Raw genomic sequence first — 22,145 nt, 5'->3', positions numbered from 1 at the left:
CACTCACACAGACAAAATTTTATGTCTCTAAACTTCTGGTGGTATTTGCAATCTTTAATGAAGTATTTTGTACTTATTTTTTTGTTTGTTTGAGTAGATATTATTTACTGAGCTTATTTAAAGGAAGGATTAATGGAGTTGGTTGCTGACCAGAGGATTAATGTATTCAGAATAAAGACTGCAACAAGGGCCAGTATGAAAGGATTTAAAGTTCTCTGAGAAGACGGCCGCTACTTTGCTGCATTTGCTCCGTTTGTCCGGATTCGATGTGACTGATCAGTATCTTACTGGCTCGTTTTTATCAATTAGTATGTGAAGTTGCTTTCCTTTACTCTCACTCCCAAGTTTTTGTCCCAGCATTTTCAATTTTTTTCACGTTCTCTCTAGTTTTAAGCTGAACCAGCCGACATTTATCCTTTGATTTATCCAATAAGGAGCAGTGTCGGTCTGTGAAGCCTTGAAACAAATCAGTCCTCGCTTTCAGGACCTTTTAACGCTCGGGGACTCACACTCCTGCAAGTGCCAAACAGAACAAGCACTGACAAATCCAGTTGAAATCTGCTGAATTAATATTGCTTCTCCATTGCTGACAGAGGCGTCGTAAAGAGATCAGAGCAATACGTTTCACCGCTTCAGTTCGACAATATTTCCCTTAAAATTTGAGATTTGTGAATGATGATAGCTGGACTGTCAGAAATCCTAATCGTTTTTGTTGTTTTAGACGTGTACGCTGTTCAGACAAGTTTTGTATCTGCAAACGGTTCCATTATATTTCAATATACATATAAACATTTAATCGAACATTTCCTAACTGTGTAATCCATTGCTGTTCTCTATTTTCCTAGAATAGACGTGAGGTCTGAATATATTTTTGTCCAAATTAGGAAATTTCATGTTATATGTTCATACAAGTATGTCAGTTTAGCCATATGCTAACTTCTGTTAGTTAGCACATGGAACTGTTAGTTCTGCCATATGGAAGATTTCAAATATTTATAAGCTTTGGCAGAATTTTCATAATAGGACTACAAATGACTCTTTCAGATATGCTGTTTGTACAAGATAAAAATACAAAGTGTTGCACAAATCTTGTGTTAAATTTAACAATCATTTTTCTAGCAAACTTGAAGCCAGTTTTGTGTTTTTAAATGTTAATGTGTGAAATGTGAGGTGTTTGACAATATTGTGCTTTATGAACATAGTGTTGGTATGAAATTATTAAATAAAGTTGTTTGAATATTATTTAATGGGGTCCGAGTTTTCTTTTCTCAGTCTAACTTGCAGTAGTTGTTGGCCATATGCCAGGGATATTTCATAGTGTTTTTTTTTTTGTTTGTTTTTAAACTATAAAATGTACTAAAATTTCCCAATAAGATATTTTTTTACGAATAATAATAATAATAATAATAATAATAATAATAAAAACATAGTTCTGGTTATTTTCTCAGACATTCATCAGGGACTTAAACATGACTTAAAAATTTTCAATGTGGATGAAAGAATTTGAATGAACTTTAAAATTAAGAATTAGGTGCACACATTTGATGCAAGTTTTCTCTAATCCACACAGGTTTGAAAATGAAACAGGCTTAAATGATACACAGGCTGGCCCTCAGTTAAACGACTCTTAGAAGTTATAGAGGAGCCGTGATGCTCTTCTCGCTGTTTTGTGATCTTAACCCCACTGAGAATTTTTTTTTAAACTTTAATAAAATATATACACGGTTTGTTCCAGGAAGTTAGCAAATTTAAATTAGCTCTCCGATTAAGTATCCAGCAAAAGTTATACCACGGGACGTTGCTTGTATATAGTTGTCAGGCTTTTGCATTACAAAAGACTAACATCATTCAGTGAGTGCTGTCTCTTTGTACAAAAGCTGAAATGAGAAAAATAAATTGGAGACCTGTGTTTTCCGGAAAAGTTCCTCGCTAATAAATTACTAGGCACTTCATCCATGTGAAGTTGTATGAAGAACAAATTAAATTTTTATTGTAAATGTTTTGCAGCATTTTATGAAGCCTTGTTAAAAAGTAACAGGTGGAAGCCGATCAGAGCAGTTTAAGTTAATTGGTGTCTGACATGCGGTGGCTTCTGGACTTTTGGGTCATCCTGTCAAAAGTATTATGTTTATTCCTGCAATCATCCTGTAATTACATTATGTAATGTGTTTTTTTAATTTTTTTTTTTTTATTATTTGTTTGCATACAACAAAGGCTTGGGAGTTTTGAGGAAAAAGACTTAACGGTATTTTACTTCCTGTAGGTTTAAAGTTCCATTTGCAATTTTCTGAAAGCACCATCTGTTGCTCTAATAGAGTTACTTTCTGTCAGCTTTTATCAATTTGCAACAAGGGTGGGCAGAACTGTTTTGGTGAGGTAAGTGTACATTATTCTTCAAAAGTAAGTTTATTTGTAAATGAAACATCAAGTAAAACAGAGGAAAGAAGAATATTAAGAAATAAACACAAATTGTTTTATTTCACGTATTAAGTTATTTTTCTTATTCTTTCTTGCTGATTCATGAATTCTAAGGAATTTGTTTGTAGAACAAAATCCATTCTTGGAATTTCAAATCAGGCCATCCTTAATTTGTGAAGTCATGACAGTATGCCTTTGCACACTGCCTTGTTTTTTCGTCTCTGCTTTATTGCTTTCAGTCTTTGGACTCTGGACAAACGCTGAAAAGAGGAGAACTAAAGAGAAGATGCTCAGAAGTCTGAACACTTAGAGATCCAGCACAACACACACTGATGAGCTCAGGAAGGCTAAAAAAAACAACAACTCAATACTAGGATGTACAGGGAATCACCTTGAAAGCCAAACACAAGAAATTAAACAATGGACGGAAGTATTCTTCTGAAGCTGCTCGTATTTGCTTCGTTTCTTGCTTGTGGTGAGTGTATATATATATAAATATATATATTCATTTCTTTTATAAAATGTGTGAATATATTTAGTTGTTTGAAGTTTTGAATCTGATTCAGTAACTTTCTCAAAACCATACAAATGGAAACAGATTCAGTTGGATCATTTATGTCTGTTTCTGCAGGTTACAAAAATGACAAAAAAGAAAATGAAACACATAAGTAACTGTAATTTGAATAAAGGATATATATTTTTAATTTTTTTTTATATTACAAGAGCAACTTAGTTTATTTCAATTTTTTTCACAGAAAATTTTCTTTTTTTTTGTGGCGCATTGTAAATTTTCTCTGATAAAATGTCTTACATGAATGCCTTCTCTTTGATTATTATTCAGAGGGAAATGGTTTCATTCTAAGGAACACAGTTGTTAAATATTTTAGCTTTTATGTGCCTGCAGTGGCGTAGCGCTTAGCTCTGTTGCCTTGCAGCATCTGAGTGGATTCCAAATCCAGCGTTTCTGTTCGGAGTTTCTATGTTCTCCCTGTACATGTGTGTAATCTCTCTGGATACTCCGGCTCCAGAGAGTATCCACACCCCAAAAACATGCATGTTAGCTTAATAAGCCACTCTGAAGTGCTCTTAGATGTGTTTGTGTTACAACTTGTCTAGTATGTGGAATCACTTGAGACATTGACCGTCATGAGGAGTAATTAAAGAAAATTAACGGCTTTTATTGTTCTATAATTTGTACGCAAAACACGAAAAAAAACAAAAACAAGTCATTGTCTCACGATGATAGCCAAAGTAAATGGTCAACAGTAGACTAAAGAAAAAATAAAAATAAATAACTTCTATGAGGTGACTATTTCTATTTTCCTAGGTGGCCTTTCAACCAGTTAAAGTTCTGTGCAAAACATGTGATTCTACTATATTGTCTGTAAATTTGTCAAACATTCACCTAAAGATCTGTGTGGGAATCCAAAGTTGGCTGACAGAGTCTGCAAATGCCAACCGGTCATGAGACTTTTACGACTGATGAGCATTACAATGATTTACTGGCTTTCTAAAAACTACGATGTGCAGCATGTAGAATAATCAGAATATTTAGTGAACATTGCTTAAGCCGACCTGTTGGAACGACAGACCTAAAGTTCAAAGGTCAGCAACCTGCGGCTGCAGAGCCACTCTTTTAGGCTCTTAAAAACATTGCTGAAAATTATTGGAAGAGACCAGTGTTTGAAAATAAAGAGAATAGGAAAGACTAGTTTTATTTATATATTTTTTTTTAAATCTGGTTTTAAGCAATATCTTTTAACTTTTGACAATATAACAAAAATTACTCTATGTAATTACAGAAAAAAAAAGGGAGAATGGAAATGTTTACATTTTCTTCTCATTAAATCTGAAAATCCCAAAGTAAGTTTCTGTAAACAGATAACCTAGGTATTTACTTCCACCTGGGACAAGGGTTACAATAATGTCAAATGTTTCTTGCCTTACTTATACCCTTAAGTTAGGGAATAGCAGTCTAGGATATGTTTCATGGATTAATGAAGACATTGTGACCTCCTCTTTGACTTTTAGGCCATGTGTTATCGACGGGCGGCTCTTTGATGCCACCCTGGCAGAGCACCTTCTTATTATTCACCGTTCCACCTGAAATCACCCAGTCAAACATAAGTTGACAATTGTTTTATCTATATTTTAAATCTGTAGCTCGTGCACTTTCAAGTGTAACATTGCTCTGGGCCGGTGTAAAGTGTTGCAATCGAGTGCAGAAAAAAATTCTTGAACAAAAAAGAAGAAACTTTGATACCAGAAAAAGATGTAAGTCTAAACATGACAGGATGACACTTGAATACAGGAGCTAAGTTGCTGATTGAGTAAAAAAAAATAAATTCCAATGTCTTATTAAAAGGACTATAAGGAAATAAGTTCCATCACTGCAATGGTTTTCCTTGCTTCTAATTTCAACAAGTTATTTTTTAACATTTTAACTTTATATGCATTCAACAGCATGTCTTTACTGGTTTACTGATACTTACAAGGATTTTATTAATCAAAAGAGTGACAGATGCTGCCGCAGCTCCACAACAAAGATCTCGCTTTTCCAATCTATGCTTTAAATCTTTTGCCAACCAAAAATTTAATTCTCCACCTTATATGAAGCTTTTAACTTTCATTAAAACATGGAAATGAAAAGAGGAAAAAACACTTTCAGATAGTCCAATCAATAAAAAATACCTCAAAGTAAAATATCGATTGTGATATCGGCTCGTGAAATTGTGTTGTTTTTAAAAACCAGTGGCCGCGCTGTCTTTTTCCAGATTAATAGTCACTACAAGACTAGACAGTGATCAGAGTCGACCAACATTCAACATTTCTTTCTCTCTCTTTAGCTCACAGCCAGTGTCGGGAAGGTTGGAGAGAGTACGAGAGTAAATGTTACTTCTTCTCCACTGACAACAAGACGTGGACTGAGGCGAATGCCTACTGCATAGAGCAGGGCAGCAACCTGATGAGTATTCAAGACATCCGTGAAAGGGTGAGGGGCTCTGACACACATGATTGTAAAGTTAGTTTCAAGTTCGTTTTTAAGCCTTTTTTTTTTTCTGTCTCTTTTTGTAGTTATGGGTGAGAACACAAATCGGCACAGAGATCTTCTGGATCGGTTTGAACGACTTGGTCGTAGAAAACGTCTGGGAGTGGAGTGACGGGAAGCCTTTTATAGAATATTTATCGTACGTGTGCCACTGCTTCAAATTTTGAAGCCCAATCTGTTTAATGGTACTCCTTAAATGAATGAATGAATGAATGGATGAATATACTTTAATAATCCCAGAGGGAAATTCGCAACATCGAGGGTCTAGATTTTATTTGTGAAGCTTTCAAGAAAACAACACCATCCCTGCTTCCTCAGGTACTGGATGTCGGGCCAGCCTGATAACTATAACGAGGTGGAGCACTGCGGTGAGGTGGTGGGATACGACTTTGGACACTGGAACGATGACAACTGCAGCAACAACAGGAAATATATCTGCAAATACATCAATGGTAAGAAAACTTATAATGCCACTTCTACATGGCTTATTTTTATTTTATTTTATTTTTACCATTCTTTTAATGTTATTTTAGGTGCTCTGTTCTGCAACAGTTTTTACCTGATTACACTTCTTGTGGTGTGATGTTTGAGCTAGATCCAGTGTTTGATGAAGATCTATGATGCAATTGCGCGCAAAACCTAAAATCACCTACGAATATAGTCGAGAATCAGTTTCTTCATTAATTAACATTATTAAATATTTCTGTACTAGATATAAATTCCTCAGCTAATAACAAACATAAATATTTCAAAGATCCCATTTTTTAATCCAACACAGAACCAAGTAATCAAAGATAAAACATTGCTACATTAAAGGGAGCGAAAGCGTCGCTTTCTATATACGCTTTTAACTTTAATGTATCATCTAAATATCATTTGTTTCTGGGTTCTGTAGAAAATTCATTCTCTTATCCTATACTGATGGTGTTTTCAGATGAAGTTTGTAAAAATGCTACAAATGCTAGCACGTTTCCTCTGTTTTGATATGACCTGTTGATATTTTAACTTGTGGCATTTCAGTGCATTTATGTGCAGAGGATATTTACAGGGGGAAAAAAAAGGATGCTCCCTGCCTCAAAGAGCTTTTCTTTGAAAGATGTAAAATGTAATGACATTTCCCACACCTGAAGCCTTTCCCCCCACCTTTATTCCTGCCTTGCAGCAAACCCAGCCCCCCAGTGTGACTTAGCCAGCGGCTGGAGGCAGCACGGCTCCAACTGCTACAAGTTTAAGTCCGAAACGATGAAGAGCTGGTCGGCAGCCAGGCATGACTGTGTGGAGGAGGGAGGAGATCTGGTTTCCATAACCTCACAGGCAGAAAACACCTACGTGATGGGAACGCTGTCGTCGACACATCTGGATTTCTGGATCGGTCTGTCCACACTGGTGAGAGGAACTTGTCGAGGCAAGGAGAGGCTCGCCTGCCTGTCTGGGAATAGATGACCAACGCAGCGCTACGTGAATGTGAAGATGAACTTTGTCTCTCCAGAAATGCAACAAGATTTCGTGTCAGGTTGACCCCGGGAACAGCCAGTTTGCCTGGTCCGATGCAATGCCGGTGAGCTTCACCAACTGGGCGGTGACCTCTACAGTGTAAGAAGAATAACCCATTTTCACAAATGACATCTTCTATTAGTATTTTATGAATTTAGGATAAAGCTGTAGTTGTTTAACAGAGATCCGCAGGTGGGCGGGTGTGCTGCATTGGTCAAAGACTCATCAGAAGCGTTTGGAAAGTGGAGGTCCCATTTGTGCCGATACGAGCGCCCATACATGTGCAAGCGTCTAATCAGCAGTAAGCCCAGCACTTTGTCATCCCCTGGCGATGATGTTTTTGGAAGTTCACTCGAGCTGTCTGGATTTTCCTGATGTCTCTCGTTCAACCCGCTCTCCTCCCCGCCCAGCCATCTGTCTTCCAGGGTGGCAGAGCTTCAATGGCAGCTGCTACTGGATTGTCAGCAACGTCAATCAGCTGACCACCTGGTACGAAGCGGTCACCAAGTGCTCTGCGATGGGGGCTCACCTGCTGTTCATAAACAGGTAGAGGATGAAGAGCTTGAACAAATGGATGAACAAATGTGCCTGTCGTCTACGCGGGTTAGAATTGCTTGACGTGGACGTTATCATCATTGCATGCATGATGAGTTGAAAATGGTCACTGTTAGCTTGGAGACACAAATTAAGTAAAGCAGCTTCGGATACAACTCATTTATTAAACTATATGTATTTTTAAGTTTTTCGTAAATTTCATGCAGCATGATACAAACAAGACATTTGTCTTTTTTGTAAATTAAGCAGCAACCATAAAAGCTCTGATCACTCCGACCCGTTCTCAGCCACCTCACTTAAAGGACTTTAAATTGTCGGAACTGTTGAAGCCGCATTCTTTGAAGATCTGGATGCATGGCTAAGCTAAGCAATTCTAGTTTCACTCGTGCGTTTGCTGAGCATGTAACCTTCTATCTGCTTGTTAATGTTTCAGGTGTGTGCAGAAACTTACTTTATACACGCATGAGCAAAATGAAAAGTCTTATCACTCAGTATTTATGGACTTTGCATAAAATTGTTCTGCTCCTGCAGCATGACATGGTGTCTTGTCTCCATGGTGTAAGTGGCAGTTTGCAACTTTTATGCCACTATTTTCCAAAGTAGCATTTGTAGCTCATGCAGTTTACATTTTTCTGTTTTTGCTGCTGTTTGCATTTTTATATGGGAGTGGGATGCATCTTCTTGTTTGTCTTTTGCATCATAAAGTCAAGAGGAGCAGTTTTTCATCAATGGGAAACTTCCGGACTTTCACCAAGTGGACATTCCTGATATCTGGATCGGCTTCTCAGGTTAGGACTTTGAGTAAATCCTCTTTTCCTAAACGGATTAAAAAGCCAATTTTTAGGCCATGACATACAGTTCTGATATAACCTTCTGGTTATTTCCCTGCTTTTTCTGCATCCAGACATGTACCAGGACGGAGACTTTAAATGGACGGACAAAAGCAAAATCACGTTTTCAAACTACGGTACTGGCTGGCCCAGAAACACTGAAGACACTTGGGACTGTGGCCAGATCTACACAGGTGGGGTCTTCACTCTGTCACTCCGTTTATAATAAACGGTTCCTCTTGTTAGCTTCTAGAATAAGCCCTTTATTTCAGGGAACTATGAGGGCAAATGGGAAACAACTAACTGCTTCAAGAGCCTGGGTTACATCTGTGAGATGACCGGTGGACTGAACCCTCAACCAACTGCGTCTCCTGGTCAGTTAGTTTTCACGCTCCGTTCCCCGTTCCTATTTACTGGTTTAATGTTTTAATAGCTCCACCAGTGACCGCGGTGTTGTTTGCTTCAGATGGCCACTGTGACCGTGGATACTTGCTTTATAAGGACTTCTGCTACCACTTTGAGACTGAGCAGGTGAAAAACTGGCAAGATGCCGAGGCTTACTGCGCCGAACAGCAGGGTCATCTGGTCAGCTTTCACTCAGAGGAAGAGCTCAGTTTCCTCACCGGTGAGCAGCTGTGACGTAAAATCACTGCGGTTTAAGAAAACATAGCGGCTTGCACAAATATTCTTACTTACACCTTTGAATTTGTTCGAGATACAACTGCAAATCTCAGCTCATCCTGTTGGGATTGTATGTGATTTGATCGACCAACAAAGGGCGGCGCATAATTGTGACGTGGGAGGGAAATTTCGAAATTTGTTACCAAGAAAAATCTAAAAAGTGTGGCGTGCAGCTGTTCTGACAGATTCACAGAAGAGCATATAAATTACACTACGACTAAAACTGTTTTTCACTGTTTTTTATTTAGGGATGCTGGAGTAAATAGAGCTGAACACCACACTGTTTATATTTTTATGTGTGAACATTTTAAATGATTTTGATTTCACTTTACAATTTTGAAGAGTCAGAGCCTCTAAAAAATAATAGAAAAAAAAGAAGAAATCTGACTTTAAACTCTGAATTGTAATTCTGTGTCAATCTACATCAGAATCCAAAGAAACTTTCAACCTGCAATTGAACCTGTCCCAAATTTACTTGATAGATTTGAGTTTTAAGACTAAATTTGCCTGATGGTGCATTAACAATTCAAACAATTCTGATTGTGGCAAATTATTTTTTTTCTTTTTTAATTTACCCTAATCCTCTTCTATGTTTGTGCTATTGTACATTTGAATAAATAACACTTTGCAGTTTGTGGTCTCAGCAGGGTTGAATACTGTCTGTTGACGTACTTGGATGTGCTTTTCTTTTTTTTTTTCTTTTCTCTCTTTGCAGCTCACATGCCAGGTGAAGCCTGGGTGGGTTTGAATGACATCAATATTGAAAACCAGTTTGTGTACACTGATGGATCAGACGTAGTAAGTAGCACAACCACAAGGAATGTCACCCACCACACTCCCGTTTCCTGCTGAAGATGCTGACTGCCACAGTCAGAGCAGCATCTCAGTTTGTGCCGCTCTCTGCCGATGATCTCAGGATCTCCTGCCGTGGGCAGAAAACCAGCCAGACAACTGGGAGAACAACGAGGACTGCATTCACCTGACGGGAATGACTCACCCTGACCCTGGGAAGATTAACGACGACAAATGCACTGCCACCAGAGAATTTGTTTGCAAAAAAGGTGAGATGCTCATATACATTTGTACCTCCTCTAGTCTTTCTTCTCCCTTTGCAGTAAATTGTTGCTTTCTGTCATTGTAGCGAAGGGTCAAGGGGCTCTTCCTCAGCCTCCGACGTCTGGACCAGGTTAGCTTGACGTTATTCTCCTCTTAGATCTGAAACGCATAGTAAACGCTTCGGTGTTTCCATGCATGTGAATGTCTGAGTTGTGTTTGCTGCAGGATGGAATGAGAAATGCGGCTCGTGGACCTCTGACCCTTTCAACGACTTCTGCTACCTGTTCAACTACCTGTCGATGAGGACTTGGGCGGAGGCTCGAGCTGACTGTGTGAACCAGGGAGGGGACCTTCTCAGTATCACTGAACCCTTTGAGCAGGCTTTCATACAGGGTATTTAGAGTTTAAAGTCTTTCCCTCCCACCCCCCAAAGTTATTGTCAGTTTGCATTGACAAAAAAAAAACTAGTAAGGCAAATCCCACTTGAAGTCGGGTTCGGATTAGTTTTATTAGGGTTTTTTAAACCACACTTTTAGGACTTTCAGTATAGTATTTCAGTGTGTGGATTCCTTCTTGTTGCTAAACAAGAAGGAATTCCTACAAGTTGCTAAACTTATTTTTAATGATTTAAAACTTTATGCCATCCTTACAAAGAGATCCAAAGAGGTGTGCTATGCGATGCTCACACACCATCGCTGTCATTGGTCGATCAAATAAAGCACATACTGGGTCCAGAGCGATACAAAAATGAATCGATCGCTGTGAAAAGCAGCCCATTGAAATGTTCTTGTTGTTCAATCCCAGGCCTGATCCAGCAGGCTCCCACTGGGATCTCCCTGTGGATGGGGGGTCATGACTCCATCACGGAGGGCGGCTGGGAGTGGACGGACGGCTCTCCATTCAGATACATTCGCTGGAACGCAGGTCCATATAAGACTCTGAGGAAACTCTGAGTTACTTCTGAAAAAGAAACAAAACAAAACAAAAAAAACTAAACAAAACAACGTCAGACAGCAAGATTTGTGTTTCCCCCGCAGGTAGCCCAGATGATTACTTCGGTGAAGACTGCTTGTCGATACTTATTAACGGTGGCTACTGGAACGACGACAACTGCCAGAACAAGAGAGGATATATCTGCAAGCGGAGAGGTGAGGATTGCTGCTTGAAACGTTGCTGATGGTGAACTGCAACCAGATCAAAAGAGAGCTTAAAACGAGCTTCTTCCTTCCAGGGAAAACACCCAAGCCTCCTCCACCACATGACGGTAAAAAAAAGACATCTGTGTACTTTTGCTTTCCAACACGATTCGTCGACAAACCCAATTAAATATCCCGAGTATTAATTCTTGTTACAGGTTTCTTGACGGCAATCGTGTGCCAAGAATCCGCCGCTATCCTTCACTGCCCTCAGGAAAGCGTGATAAACATCCAGTCTGCTTTCTACGGCCGCAAGAGCGACGACATCTGCCCTCACTTTGAGGGATCAGAAGGTTCTGCTACAAATGAGTTTACAGCAGATGAAAATAGCCGACCACTGCTTCTGCTCGACACACTGTAATCAGTACCATTTAATAAGAAAATATGGATATGATTTTGTCTGTTTTACAGGGAGCTGTACAGTCGAAGGAGTTCTTCCCCAGTACAGAAAGGCGTGCGATAACCGTGCTTTTTGCTTCGCGTACGCCCACGTTGAGCAAGACCCCTGCCCTACTATCTCAAAATATCTGGAGATCGTATATAGCTGTGAGCAAAAAGGTAATATATTTTTTTCCTCATTTTCATGGGAATGGTCACTCCATATTGACATTTAAAAACAAAATAGTAATATCTGTCCAATCCTGACTAAGCGTTGTCCTCTTGAACTTAAGCTTAGCTCTACAGACACCATCCTAATCGAAATCCAAAGAACAGGTTGAAATTGTTGATGAAATGAAAATGTTGCATCAATGTACAATATAACACTGCAGTAAAGCCATGTATGCACAAAACGTCCACACAATATTCCTCTGCTTAATGACTCCACAGAAAAATAAACATGAAGTGAATTTTAGTTGATTTGGATGCATGTCAAATGAAAATGAAACAGAAACATGGCATTTGACTTAAATCAATCTAATGTGAATAGGCATTCACATTAGATTTAAACCACAAAGTATATAAGCCTTCCAAATCAAATGATAATGCACACAAGTTGCTTCAATGATAACAAATAATGTTACTGTGTGACAGTGGTTCTGGAAGAATAAAATGCACAAAAAATACATTAGGGGGTGCAAAAACTGCAGAACAGAAATTGCCTTATTTTCTTCACAATACTTTTGATACATGTTCATTACACAAACTATAACCACAGTGTGTCTGCACGGCCTGGGTGTCGAGGATGGGAACATCACGGACTTCCAGCTCTCTGCTTCTTCTTCCATCGGCGCCTTTACTGCGGACAAAGCCCGTTTGAATGGAAACTCCTGCTGGATGCCCTCAGGAAGTGGTCTGAAATGATTTTTTTCTACATCGTTTCTTCAACATGACAATAAGGATTGAATTTAGACTTCTGGGGAAGAGCCACTGATGGATTGATTTCCAGGTGAAACATGACCTCTTGTGTGTCCACTTTCAGGATCTTCAAGCTGGATCCAAGCGAATCTGGGTGAGACCAGGAAAGTAACTGGGATTGTAATCCAGGGTTGTCCTCAGAATGACCACTGGGTCACTAAATACAAGTTGCAGCACAGCATGGACGGGGCAAGCTGGACTTACTACACTGCTGATGGAGATGTGAGTAAGACAGGGTTTGTACTCCGTCTGCTGCGAGAAAACATTTGCATTTCCAGAATTGATCTTTTTCTTCATCTGAAAATGACATCCATCAACTGTCCGGTTTTCAGTCTCCCTATGTGAAGCAGGATCACTGTTTGTAATAAATGTATTAACTTTTATGTTTGAGCTTAAAAATGTAATTTTATGGACTGAGATGAGAAAATCTGACTTTTAAATGGAGTGGAAGGAATTGTAATCTGAAAATGTGTATAAACCTTAATCACCATCTGAAAAAAAAACAAAAAAACCCTCAAAGTAATCATGTATTAAAGGCTTTCTAGTTTGGAAGATTTAAAAATGTGCTTTTGCTTTAATCTTTATTATAATCATTCTTTGTTGTACTTTTACTATTTGCAGTTTTTCCCAGGCTCAATAGACAGAAACATCCCTGAAACCCAGCTGCTGGGCACCCCTGTGTCCGCTCGGTATGTCCGCCTCCGTCCACTGGAGTTCAGCGGCCAGGCAGGGCTCCGGTTTGACGTACTGGGATGCACCCCTGACTGTGAGGAAGTCATAAGACTTTTAATTCCAAAGAACACTGGAAATGTTGTTTTGGTTTCTAACATTTTTATCTAACTCTGGTTTCACAGACGCAATTACATGTGCCAATAAGCCCAACTTCAATTTTTCCACTTCTCAAATGACGTGAGTCAATTCCAAGATATTTCATTGATGCTGCAGCATTTGGCTGACTATACTTTATGCTATAATCTCGCTGTATTTTTTAGGGTGCATTGTCCAGCAGACTGTGCTAACACAGATTACCTGGTGTACGGCACATCGGTATATCGTGGGGTATGTAATTATGTTCCATTACCTGCGTCACTTTAAGATATTTGGCGTATTGGTGTATCTAGATTTTATTTTATTTTTTTTCTTATTTGCTTGTTTTCATCTAATTTTGCAACAGGACTCAAACATCTGTGCAGCAGCCATCCATGCTGGAGTTGTTCTCAACGAGAACGGAGGAGACTGCACTTTGTTAAAAGCGCCGGGTCAAAACTTTTATCCCGGCTCCACCAGGAACGGCATCACCTCCAGACAGTGAGTTTTATCCTTTAACTCGCAGGTTTTTTTTTTAAATTTTTTTATGTAGCTTGGCGACAGCTAAAAATTTTTTGTCTGCAGGTTTGATGGAGACTATGATGTATCGTATACTTTTTCAGACGGGGGTGAGTGAAGATTTATTCGTAATCAGTTTGATTATGTCCAGCGTCCTTCATTCTTTCTGCTGAATCCTTTTTTTTCCCTTCATCCTTCCATCAGAGCTGAGATGCTCCGGGCCTGACTGGTATGAGTTCGGAGACTTCTGCTACAAACCTTTCGGAGACAAAAAGACTTGGCACTCTGCTCGGAGTGTGTGCAGGAGTCTGGGCGCTGAGCTTGTTTCCATCCATTCCATGAAGGAGCAGAGCTGGGTGGAGAGCTACCTCTACATGGGTGTGGATGCAGATTGAAAGAAAAAATAAAATTAAATAAAAAAACATAGAGCTGGAGATCAGAGACCAATCTTTCTAAATGTGTGATTGTTTCGCTCTGCAGCCACCAGTGACGTGTGGACTGGTCTGAACGACCTGGCCGTGCCTGGTATGTTCATGTGGTCCAATGAACACATCGTAACTTTCACCTATTGGGCTCCGGGAGAACCCAACAACCATGACGGCTTCACCGAGGACTGTGTTGAAATGTCACACCAGGTGAGAACTCCTCTTTGTATCCATGCAACCAGTAGGTAATATTTATATTTGTATTCTTTGCAGGTAATTGAGATTTATTTTCTTGCAGACCGGCAGATGGAACGACGTGTCCTGCACAGAGCTTAACACCTACGTATGCAAAATGCCCAAAGCGCATTACCCTCTCCCGTCAGTCAAACCCACCATGTATGGATGTCCGCAGGTAGAACCGTCTTTTCCTGTTGTCTGAGTTGTACTTTGTTCTTTAAAGCGGCAGTGCGTTTATCCACAAGATGTGCTCTTGCCGCACGTCAGGGTTGGGACGCGTATGGCTACTCCTGCTACTGGATGGAAGAGACGGCCAGGAGTTGGTCCGATGCTAAGGCCTTCTGCAAGGAGCAGGACGCCGTCTTGTTGCACATCGGAGACATGTGAGGATGAATCTGTGGTTTTTCAAACAGCAGAGATCTGAATGAACGAGTAACGGCATCTTCATCAGGGCAGAAATATTTGCCATGCAAACGTATTCATAACTTCGAATCCTTTTCATATTTTATCACAGCATCATGTTTCAGTGTATTTTTTTTTTCAATTTAGAGTATTGGTTGCATTTGTATGTAGCCACCTTTCACTCATTTCAGTATGTTGTTCAACCACCTTTCATTGCAGCTACGACTGTGAGTCTTCTGTGCTATGGCAATGGTTTTTGTAGAGGGTAAAAAATTGTGCCAATTATTGCTTGCAAAATAGAAAACTCAGTAGTTAGATGGATGAAGACCAACTATGAACAGCAAATTTCTAAGTCATGCCCTAAATTCTCATTTAGAGTAAGATCAGGACATTTGGTGTGCACTTCACTAATGTTCTCCACAGGACAGAGGTAAACTTTTACTAGGCAGTTGGATGAATTGCATCAAACTCAAAACAGCTGACTAGATTAAAACAAAACAAAACAAAATCAGATATTATTTTAATTTCTCTTCAAAATAGTGCTTTGCCTTGTGTTGGTGTATCACATAAAACTCTCTCCGAAGAGATGAATCCAAACAAGATGTCTTTCACGTTTCACTGCAGCTACGAACAGTCCCATTTTACAGTAGTCCTGTCAGGAAGAACCAGTTTCTGGTGGATCGGACTGCGCGCCCAGGGAGACATGAGCGGAGGGGTCGACTACGTCTGGGACAACGGCTTACCTTTGACATTCACTCACTGGGACAAAGACCAGCCAGGTACTAAAACCAACTGTAACCTCACCTGAAAGGGAACATGTACCAAGGCGAGAAAACATTTACTGTCCTTCTGTCTTTTACTAGACAATGGAGATGGCACCTGTGTGGCTATGACAACGGGACAGATTGGTGGTTTCTGGGACGACAAACAGTGCTCAGAGAAGCACGCCTTCATCTGTGAAAAGACCAGACCCGACATCACTCCACCTACGAAGGCTCCAACTCCTCCTCCGTCTCAGGGCTGCGCTGACGGCTGGACAGCTTTGCCCCACTTCAGGAACTGCTACAGGGTGATGACGACAGTAAAATAGAGATAAAAAAAAAAAGCTTAAAGAGGATCTGTTATCCTAAATTTACCTTTCACATGCTTTTGCACTTCCATTTGGGTCTGAGTTGCTTCGAATAACAGCCCAAGTGGTGGTTTTTGGCAATTAGTTAATGTCCTTGAGCCGATTCAAGAATGAACCGTTTCCAAAACCTCCCAGTTGTTGAGTCACACTCGAGGGCACCGCACTGTTACCTAGCAACCCCAGCCAAGCCCAACCCAATCCTAGGAACCCAAGCAGAGCTCCAGCATGTTTAATCAGCTGGTTTTTACCGCTGTACAATGGCTGCTGAAAATACAAGCGTTTTGTTGTTGACTTACCATCTAGAAACCACTTTCTGCATTCTTGTTGATTGTACAGGAGGCTCCACTTCTGCTTTCCAAATATGTAGTTATATAATTGCGCAGCCATTTTCATAAAGTTGGGCGGCATGGCCATCAGCAGCTTATTTGCATTTAAAGTGACAAAAGGCCATAAAACAGCTGATTCTGAACGGAGTTCAAAATAGACAGAACTGATCAGACTAAAATATCATTATCTAAGAAAGATTTTGTGCAAAAAATGTAATGAACATGCTTGGTATGGCCCTTTGGCCTATCCTAATTTGTTCAAGGAAGCATAAAAGGTTTAAGCCATGGGAGAAACTGGTTTTCTTGTGTCCGTGCGATGCAGCTTTTCCACAATGTGGACTGGTCCCAGAAAAAGAGCTGGGAAGCAGCGCAGGAGGACTGCATATCCAGAGGAGCTAATCTGGTCAGTATCCACAATCATGAGGAGGAGGAGTTTTTGTCCGTGTACAGTAAAGGCAGCTCCAAGTGGATCGGCCTCAGGCACAACCCTATAGAAGGAGGTGAGAAGAGACCGTGTTTTTCCAGGAGTTTTAAATGGAATCGGAGACGAGAATCTAATGACTCTTCATTTATTACAGGGTATTCCTGGAGCGACGGAACGCCCCTGTCGCACACAAACTGGGGCCACGGGGAGCCAAACAACCACGAGGATCGTGAGGAGTGCGTGGAGATGGTGAGCAGCAATAACGGGACGTTCTCCTGGTGGAACGACCTGAACTGCGACGCGCATCAAGACTGGATCTGCATCATTTCCAAAGGAAAAACCCCAATCATTCCCCCAGTGCCTCCGTCTCCTGTCCCAGGTAAACCATCCCTCCAGGGGAAAATCGTCTAAATGAATAATCTCTCAAGACATGTTTGTCTTCACGCATCCTTCCCACTTCCAGCTCCTGACTGTGGCTCCAACCCTGGCTGGAGGAAGAACAACAACATCTGCTACTACTACAATGACACCGATATAGTCGACTTCCACACAGCCATCATGCGTTGCTACGCAGAGAAGGCCATGCTCGTCTCCATCCTCAGCAAAAATGAGCAGGCATATGTCAACAGCATGGTACGCCTTGTTTCTTTTTCTTCTTCGGACGTGAAAAATAGCAATAAACGTGTGATGTTTTGCTCTGCCAGGTGGGGACAGGGAAGGTGGCTGCAGCCTGGATCGGATTGAGGATGTTTGGCATCGCAAGTGGACAGTACATGTAGGTAGATGGGGAACATGGAATAGAGTAGAAACAGGCGTTGTTGTCCCACAGAGGGAAACTACAGGTCCAACAGGGAAGGAAGGAAACGAGATTCATGTACAAGAATTAAGGAGATTGGTTGTTTTCTCTTCTCAGGTGGATAGACAACTCCCCTCTGACGTACACCCACTGGGCACCGGGGGAGCCAAACAACGCCAACGGGGAGGAACAGTGTGTCCAGATGAACAGACATCAAGGTACTGGGGAAGCTCTTTTTTTTTTATTTACTGTGAAAACTTAGCAAGCCCACCCCCGTTCTCACTCGCCGAACAATGATCTCTGGATTGTGAAGGTGGGTGGAACGACGCCAACTGCGGCCGAGCCGGAGCGGGTTATGTCTGCAAGAAGTTCCCTGGAGACGTCCACACACATCCGCCCCCCACACAACCCTGGGAGGGCAACTGTCCTGCAGGTAATGCCTGTCGATGACAAAAGGCAACATCGGGAAGATTTTTTCTGTCTTTCTAGCATCCTTCATTAAATCTTTAGGATCTGGATTCATTGGTTCCCTTCAGAAACTTCTGTTGTTGGTTGTGGTCTAAGATTAGCAGAAGTAAATGGGTGAAGAGGTTAGAACGCCGGTTTTTCTTCACTCATTTCCGTCCTTTCGTCCTGCAGGATGGATGCGTTTTAAGGACAAATGCTTCATGTTTAAAGGGAAGAAAGACGACATCAAAGCAAACTGGTCTCACGCTCGAAGCTGGTGCAGAGATCAGGGAGGGGAGCTGGCAATTATTGATAATCAGTATGAAAACGGTAAGCTCCACAGAGAACCAGCAAAACATTTCAAATTAGCCTGTCAAGCTCATTCTTTGTTTTTCTCCCCAAGACTTTGTGGCTAGCTACCTCAAAGACCTGGAGCTCCCCACTTGGATCGGTCTGTCGGATCTCTTAGTGGAGAATCAGTACGCCTGGAGCGACGGGGCCAGTCCGGTGCTCTACACCAACTGGAATGAACACGAACCCAACAATGCAGGAGGAACGGTGAGCTCTTTTTGCTTTAAACTCTTGAGGATATTTAGAGGTTGCTGTGAAACGTGTTCATGATCTTAATTGTGCGTAACAGGAACACTGTGTGGCCATGACTCACGGCACTCTCGCTACCGGCAAGTGGAATGATGACGCCTGCCACAAGGATCACAGCTTTGTCTGCTACAGAAAGAAATGTAAGTCAGATAAAGGCACTTTTTTTTTCTTTTTCTTCTTCTTCTTTTTTTTTTTTTAGAAAACATTCCCAACGATTTGAAGCTGGCAGCCAAATATTTTTGTCCTGATCAGCAAGCAGCATCGAACCTCCTCCTCCCACCAAGAGCCCCTGCCCTGCTGACTACATCTCCTGGTACCAGAACTGCTACAAGCTGGTTGAGGAGCCGGCGACTTGGGATGCGGCTCAGGCGGCCTGCGAGGAGCAGGGTGGCAACTTGGCCAGCATCGACATGAGCTACGATCAGGCCTTTGTGGCCGGCGTCGTCCTGCAGGGAAGGGCAGATGCCTGGATCGGATTAAGACGCAAGGTTGTACAGCAGATATTACCTACAGTAATGTTTATATGGTGTCTTTTTCTACCCCTTCAACTTAAGATTTTGTCAAATTACAACCACAAAATTTTATGATTTTCATTATCTGTGAGATATAATGATAAAAAGTACAAGAATCAAAGGCATGAAATATGTCACTCCACGTCTAATGAATCTATGTAATTGAGTTTCTCTTGACAAAAAAAATGTGTATATTTAGGTTTTATTTACTAATTATGTGAGTAATTGGAATTAATTTAGGGGTGTCAGAATAAAAAGGGCTTTTTGTGACAAAGTCTCCAAAAGTTCAAGACATACCATTGTCTTTGCAAGTAAATAACAAGAGTAAAAACACATTTCCTGCAGCAGAGCACCATCCTGATTTAAGTCAGAGATAAATCCAGAGCTGTGTTGTGATGCAGGAGGACAGCTCCTACATGTGGACAGACGGCTGGCCGGTTTTCTTCACTCAGTGGGGTCCAGGAGAGCCCAGCAACGTCCAGGACGAGGGATGTGTCAGCATGCATGCTTCAATCTGGTTCCACGGGACCTGGAACGACACCAAGTGTGACCTGGCTAAGCCCTACATCTGCAAGATCTCCTCCGGTATAACAGACCCGAGCGGCGCATGTACTTTATCTTTTGCAAATAGTTAATTATACCAATAAGTCTCGAATCGTTATTATTAATGTCCGCAGTAAAACCGCCTCCCACTCCCAGCCCCGGCGACGGGAAGTGTTTGTCTTTCTTTGTTCCTTACGGCCAGTACTGTTACTTCATGTACGACGGGGCGGAGGGCTTCTCCTGGAACGACGCCCGACACTACTGCCAGTCGGTCAGGACTGAGCTGACCTCCATTCACAGCAGGGCGGAGATTGAGTTCATCAGGAACCTGAACTTCACTAAAAAGCACAACATCTGGATCGGCCTTACCCGCGACAGAAACTGTGAGTTAGCAGCGAAGCAGAAACGGCGACAGTGATCTTACAGAGTCCAGCATCTGCAGACAGCTCACCGGTACACATGACATGTGTTTGCCACTTAGTTGGTTGGGGCTGGACAGACAAGACGTCGTTGGGATTTGTTAACTGGGCTCAAGGCGAGCCCAATTCGGCCTTCCATCCCGGGGACATCGCTGAGGAGAACTGCGTGGAGATGTATCTTGACGGGCGCTGGAATGACAACAACTGCCTGCAGAAGAGAGGCTTCGCTTGTCGCCACCGCCAGTGTAAGGAGCTCCTCGCGACATTTCCGTGGATTTTGGATTTTGATTCAGAGTTTTTTGGGTTTAGATTTAACAGTTTGTGTGTGAACCTTTCTTTCAGATTACACAACAGATGATGGCAAAAATCCCATCTTCCCCACCGACAACCCAGGTGGAGGAAGTAAGTGATGAAGTGGATGGCTGTGTATGCGGTTCTTTTAACATCATAGTGCATGTCTGCTTTTTAAAATTAAGACCTTCAAAGTGTTGAGATTTGATAATATATCTTGCACATCAAGGCATTCTAATCTCATCTAGAAACCATTAGTTGAGGATTTCACACCTTAAATTAGTTGTTGAGGCCCCAACGTGATAAGTCAGCTGTCTTTTCTTCCTAAAATATAGTTTTAAAGACTAAAGATATGAAACAGATTGGTATATTTTGGATATATTGCAGTCTGAAGATCAAAGAATGACTAATAAATTGACAATACACTGTTACAATAAAAGAACCGGTGGCTTTAGGTGTGTTGATCCCTGTAAGCCACCAGGGGCAGCAGAGTTCCTTCTAATTTGTCTGTACGTCTTGTTCTACTATGACGGCTTGAATTCTGTGATGCAGGACAATGTCAGAAACAAAAGGCAATTTGTTAATAAAAATTAAATAATTAAAAACAATGTCGAAACCTGAACAAAGTTAAGAACAGTAAAATTCATGCCTCAAATAATTCAGGCTTTTATCAAGCAACAGGTGAAGAGGGTCTAATGAGAATGCTTACAGGTACATAAACATTTTTCATATTTTGATAAAGTTCAATAAATGTTGTCACTTATTCCACAAAGTGAAACTCATGTATTATACAGATTCATGACACAGAGTAAAATATCCCAAGCTTTATTTCTTGTAATTTTGTGTGCAGTGTGCAGATAGTGAAAACCCAAAATTAAGTGTCTCAGAAAATCTGTTAAGTTACAGTCTTTGTTGTAATTGTGTAGCCTGCCGACCCAGACTGAGAGACAATTTAGAGCCTCAGAAACATGTGGAGGTGCTTAGAGTTCATTTGTTGATGTTGTGCGCCATCATTAGCTCCTAATAGTAAATGTTTTTTATGGCGTTTGTCATTTTGAGATGTACTTGTACCTAATTTTAAAAGCTGCACAGCAGAAACTGACATACCTGCTGCGTCTGCAGATACCGGGGTGGTGGTCGGCGCCGTCATCGGAGCCATCGTCTTCTTCTGCTTGATAGTTGGACTGCTGTACTACGTCTTCAGAGTGAGGGGATACAAACTGAGCAGCTTGAGCTTACCAAAGAGAAGCACCTCCCCTGTTGATGTGGTAGGTAACAAATCAGCACTTCTACAAGGGTGAAAAAAAAAATCCAGTTTAATTTGTATAGTTTTAATGCTGAGTTGTCTTCCCCCCCGCCCCCCTTTTTGTTTCAGCCGGCTTTCAGCAACCCGAACTTTACAGGAGAATCCGACACGTAAACCCTCCTCCCATTTCTGTGAAGTACATTAATGAGGGTCTATTTTTATTTTAAATCAGTCTAGTTTGAAGCTTCTAATAAGTTTGTTTTATAGGATTAAGGAATGTTGTGTGTACTTTAATATGGCAGGAAAAAGAAAATTTGATCCCTTTTTAGCATAGATCTTTTGAGTGAAAAATATTAGTAATGTTTAAAACCTTTTTGTGACAAGTCC

At 41.1% G+C, this 22,145-nt stretch overlaps 1 protein-coding gene across 1 annotated transcript; it reads left to right on the top strand.

Annotated features, from left to right (window-relative positions):
• Positions 1 to 2,698: 2,698 nt before the first annotated feature.
• LOC103142714 (macrophage mannose receptor 1) lies at positions 2,699 to 22,060 on the top strand. The gene is made up of 50 exons (XM_016674776.1): positions 2,699 to 2,893; positions 5,265 to 5,410; positions 5,494 to 5,606; positions 5,786 to 5,919; positions 6,630 to 6,853; positions 6,957 to 7,060; positions 7,144 to 7,262; positions 7,372 to 7,507; positions 8,222 to 8,304; positions 8,421 to 8,540; positions 8,619 to 8,720; positions 8,813 to 8,971; positions 9,743 to 9,825; positions 9,944 to 10,088; positions 10,169 to 10,213; positions 10,309 to 10,476; positions 10,888 to 11,007; positions 11,121 to 11,231; positions 11,315 to 11,347; positions 11,438 to 11,572; positions 11,691 to 11,837; positions 12,436 to 12,570; positions 12,700 to 12,857; positions 13,257 to 13,401; positions 13,490 to 13,544; positions 13,628 to 13,694; positions 13,810 to 13,943; positions 14,028 to 14,071; positions 14,166 to 14,339; positions 14,442 to 14,596; positions 14,685 to 14,798; positions 14,891 to 15,006; positions 15,650 to 15,804; positions 15,889 to 16,094; positions 16,803 to 16,980; positions 17,059 to 17,283; positions 17,368 to 17,537; positions 17,609 to 17,679; positions 17,818 to 17,918; positions 18,014 to 18,133; positions 18,340 to 18,477; positions 18,551 to 18,705; positions 18,788 to 18,887; positions 19,000 to 19,235; positions 19,661 to 19,844; positions 19,937 to 20,185; positions 20,284 to 20,466; positions 20,564 to 20,623; positions 21,635 to 21,780; positions 21,888 to 22,060. The coding sequence occupies exons 1-50, from the start codon at positions 2,839 to 2,841 to the stop codon at positions 21,930 to 21,932; spliced, it is 6,501 nt and encodes a 2,166-aa protein (XP_016530262.1). The 5' UTR covers positions 2,699 to 2,838; the 3' UTR covers positions 21,933 to 22,060.
• The last annotated feature ends 85 nt before the right edge of the window (positions 22,061 to 22,145 follow it).

This window comes from Poecilia formosa, unplaced genomic scaffold, assembly GCF_000485575.1.
Source record: "Poecilia formosa unplaced genomic scaffold, Poecilia_formosa-5.1.2 Scaffold100, whole genome shotgun sequence".
NCBI lineage: Eukaryota > Metazoa > Chordata > Actinopteri > Cyprinodontiformes > Poeciliidae > Poecilia > Poecilia formosa.
Note: the sequence above shows the minus strand (reverse complement) of the source record. Positions and strands in the feature narration are given on the sequence as shown.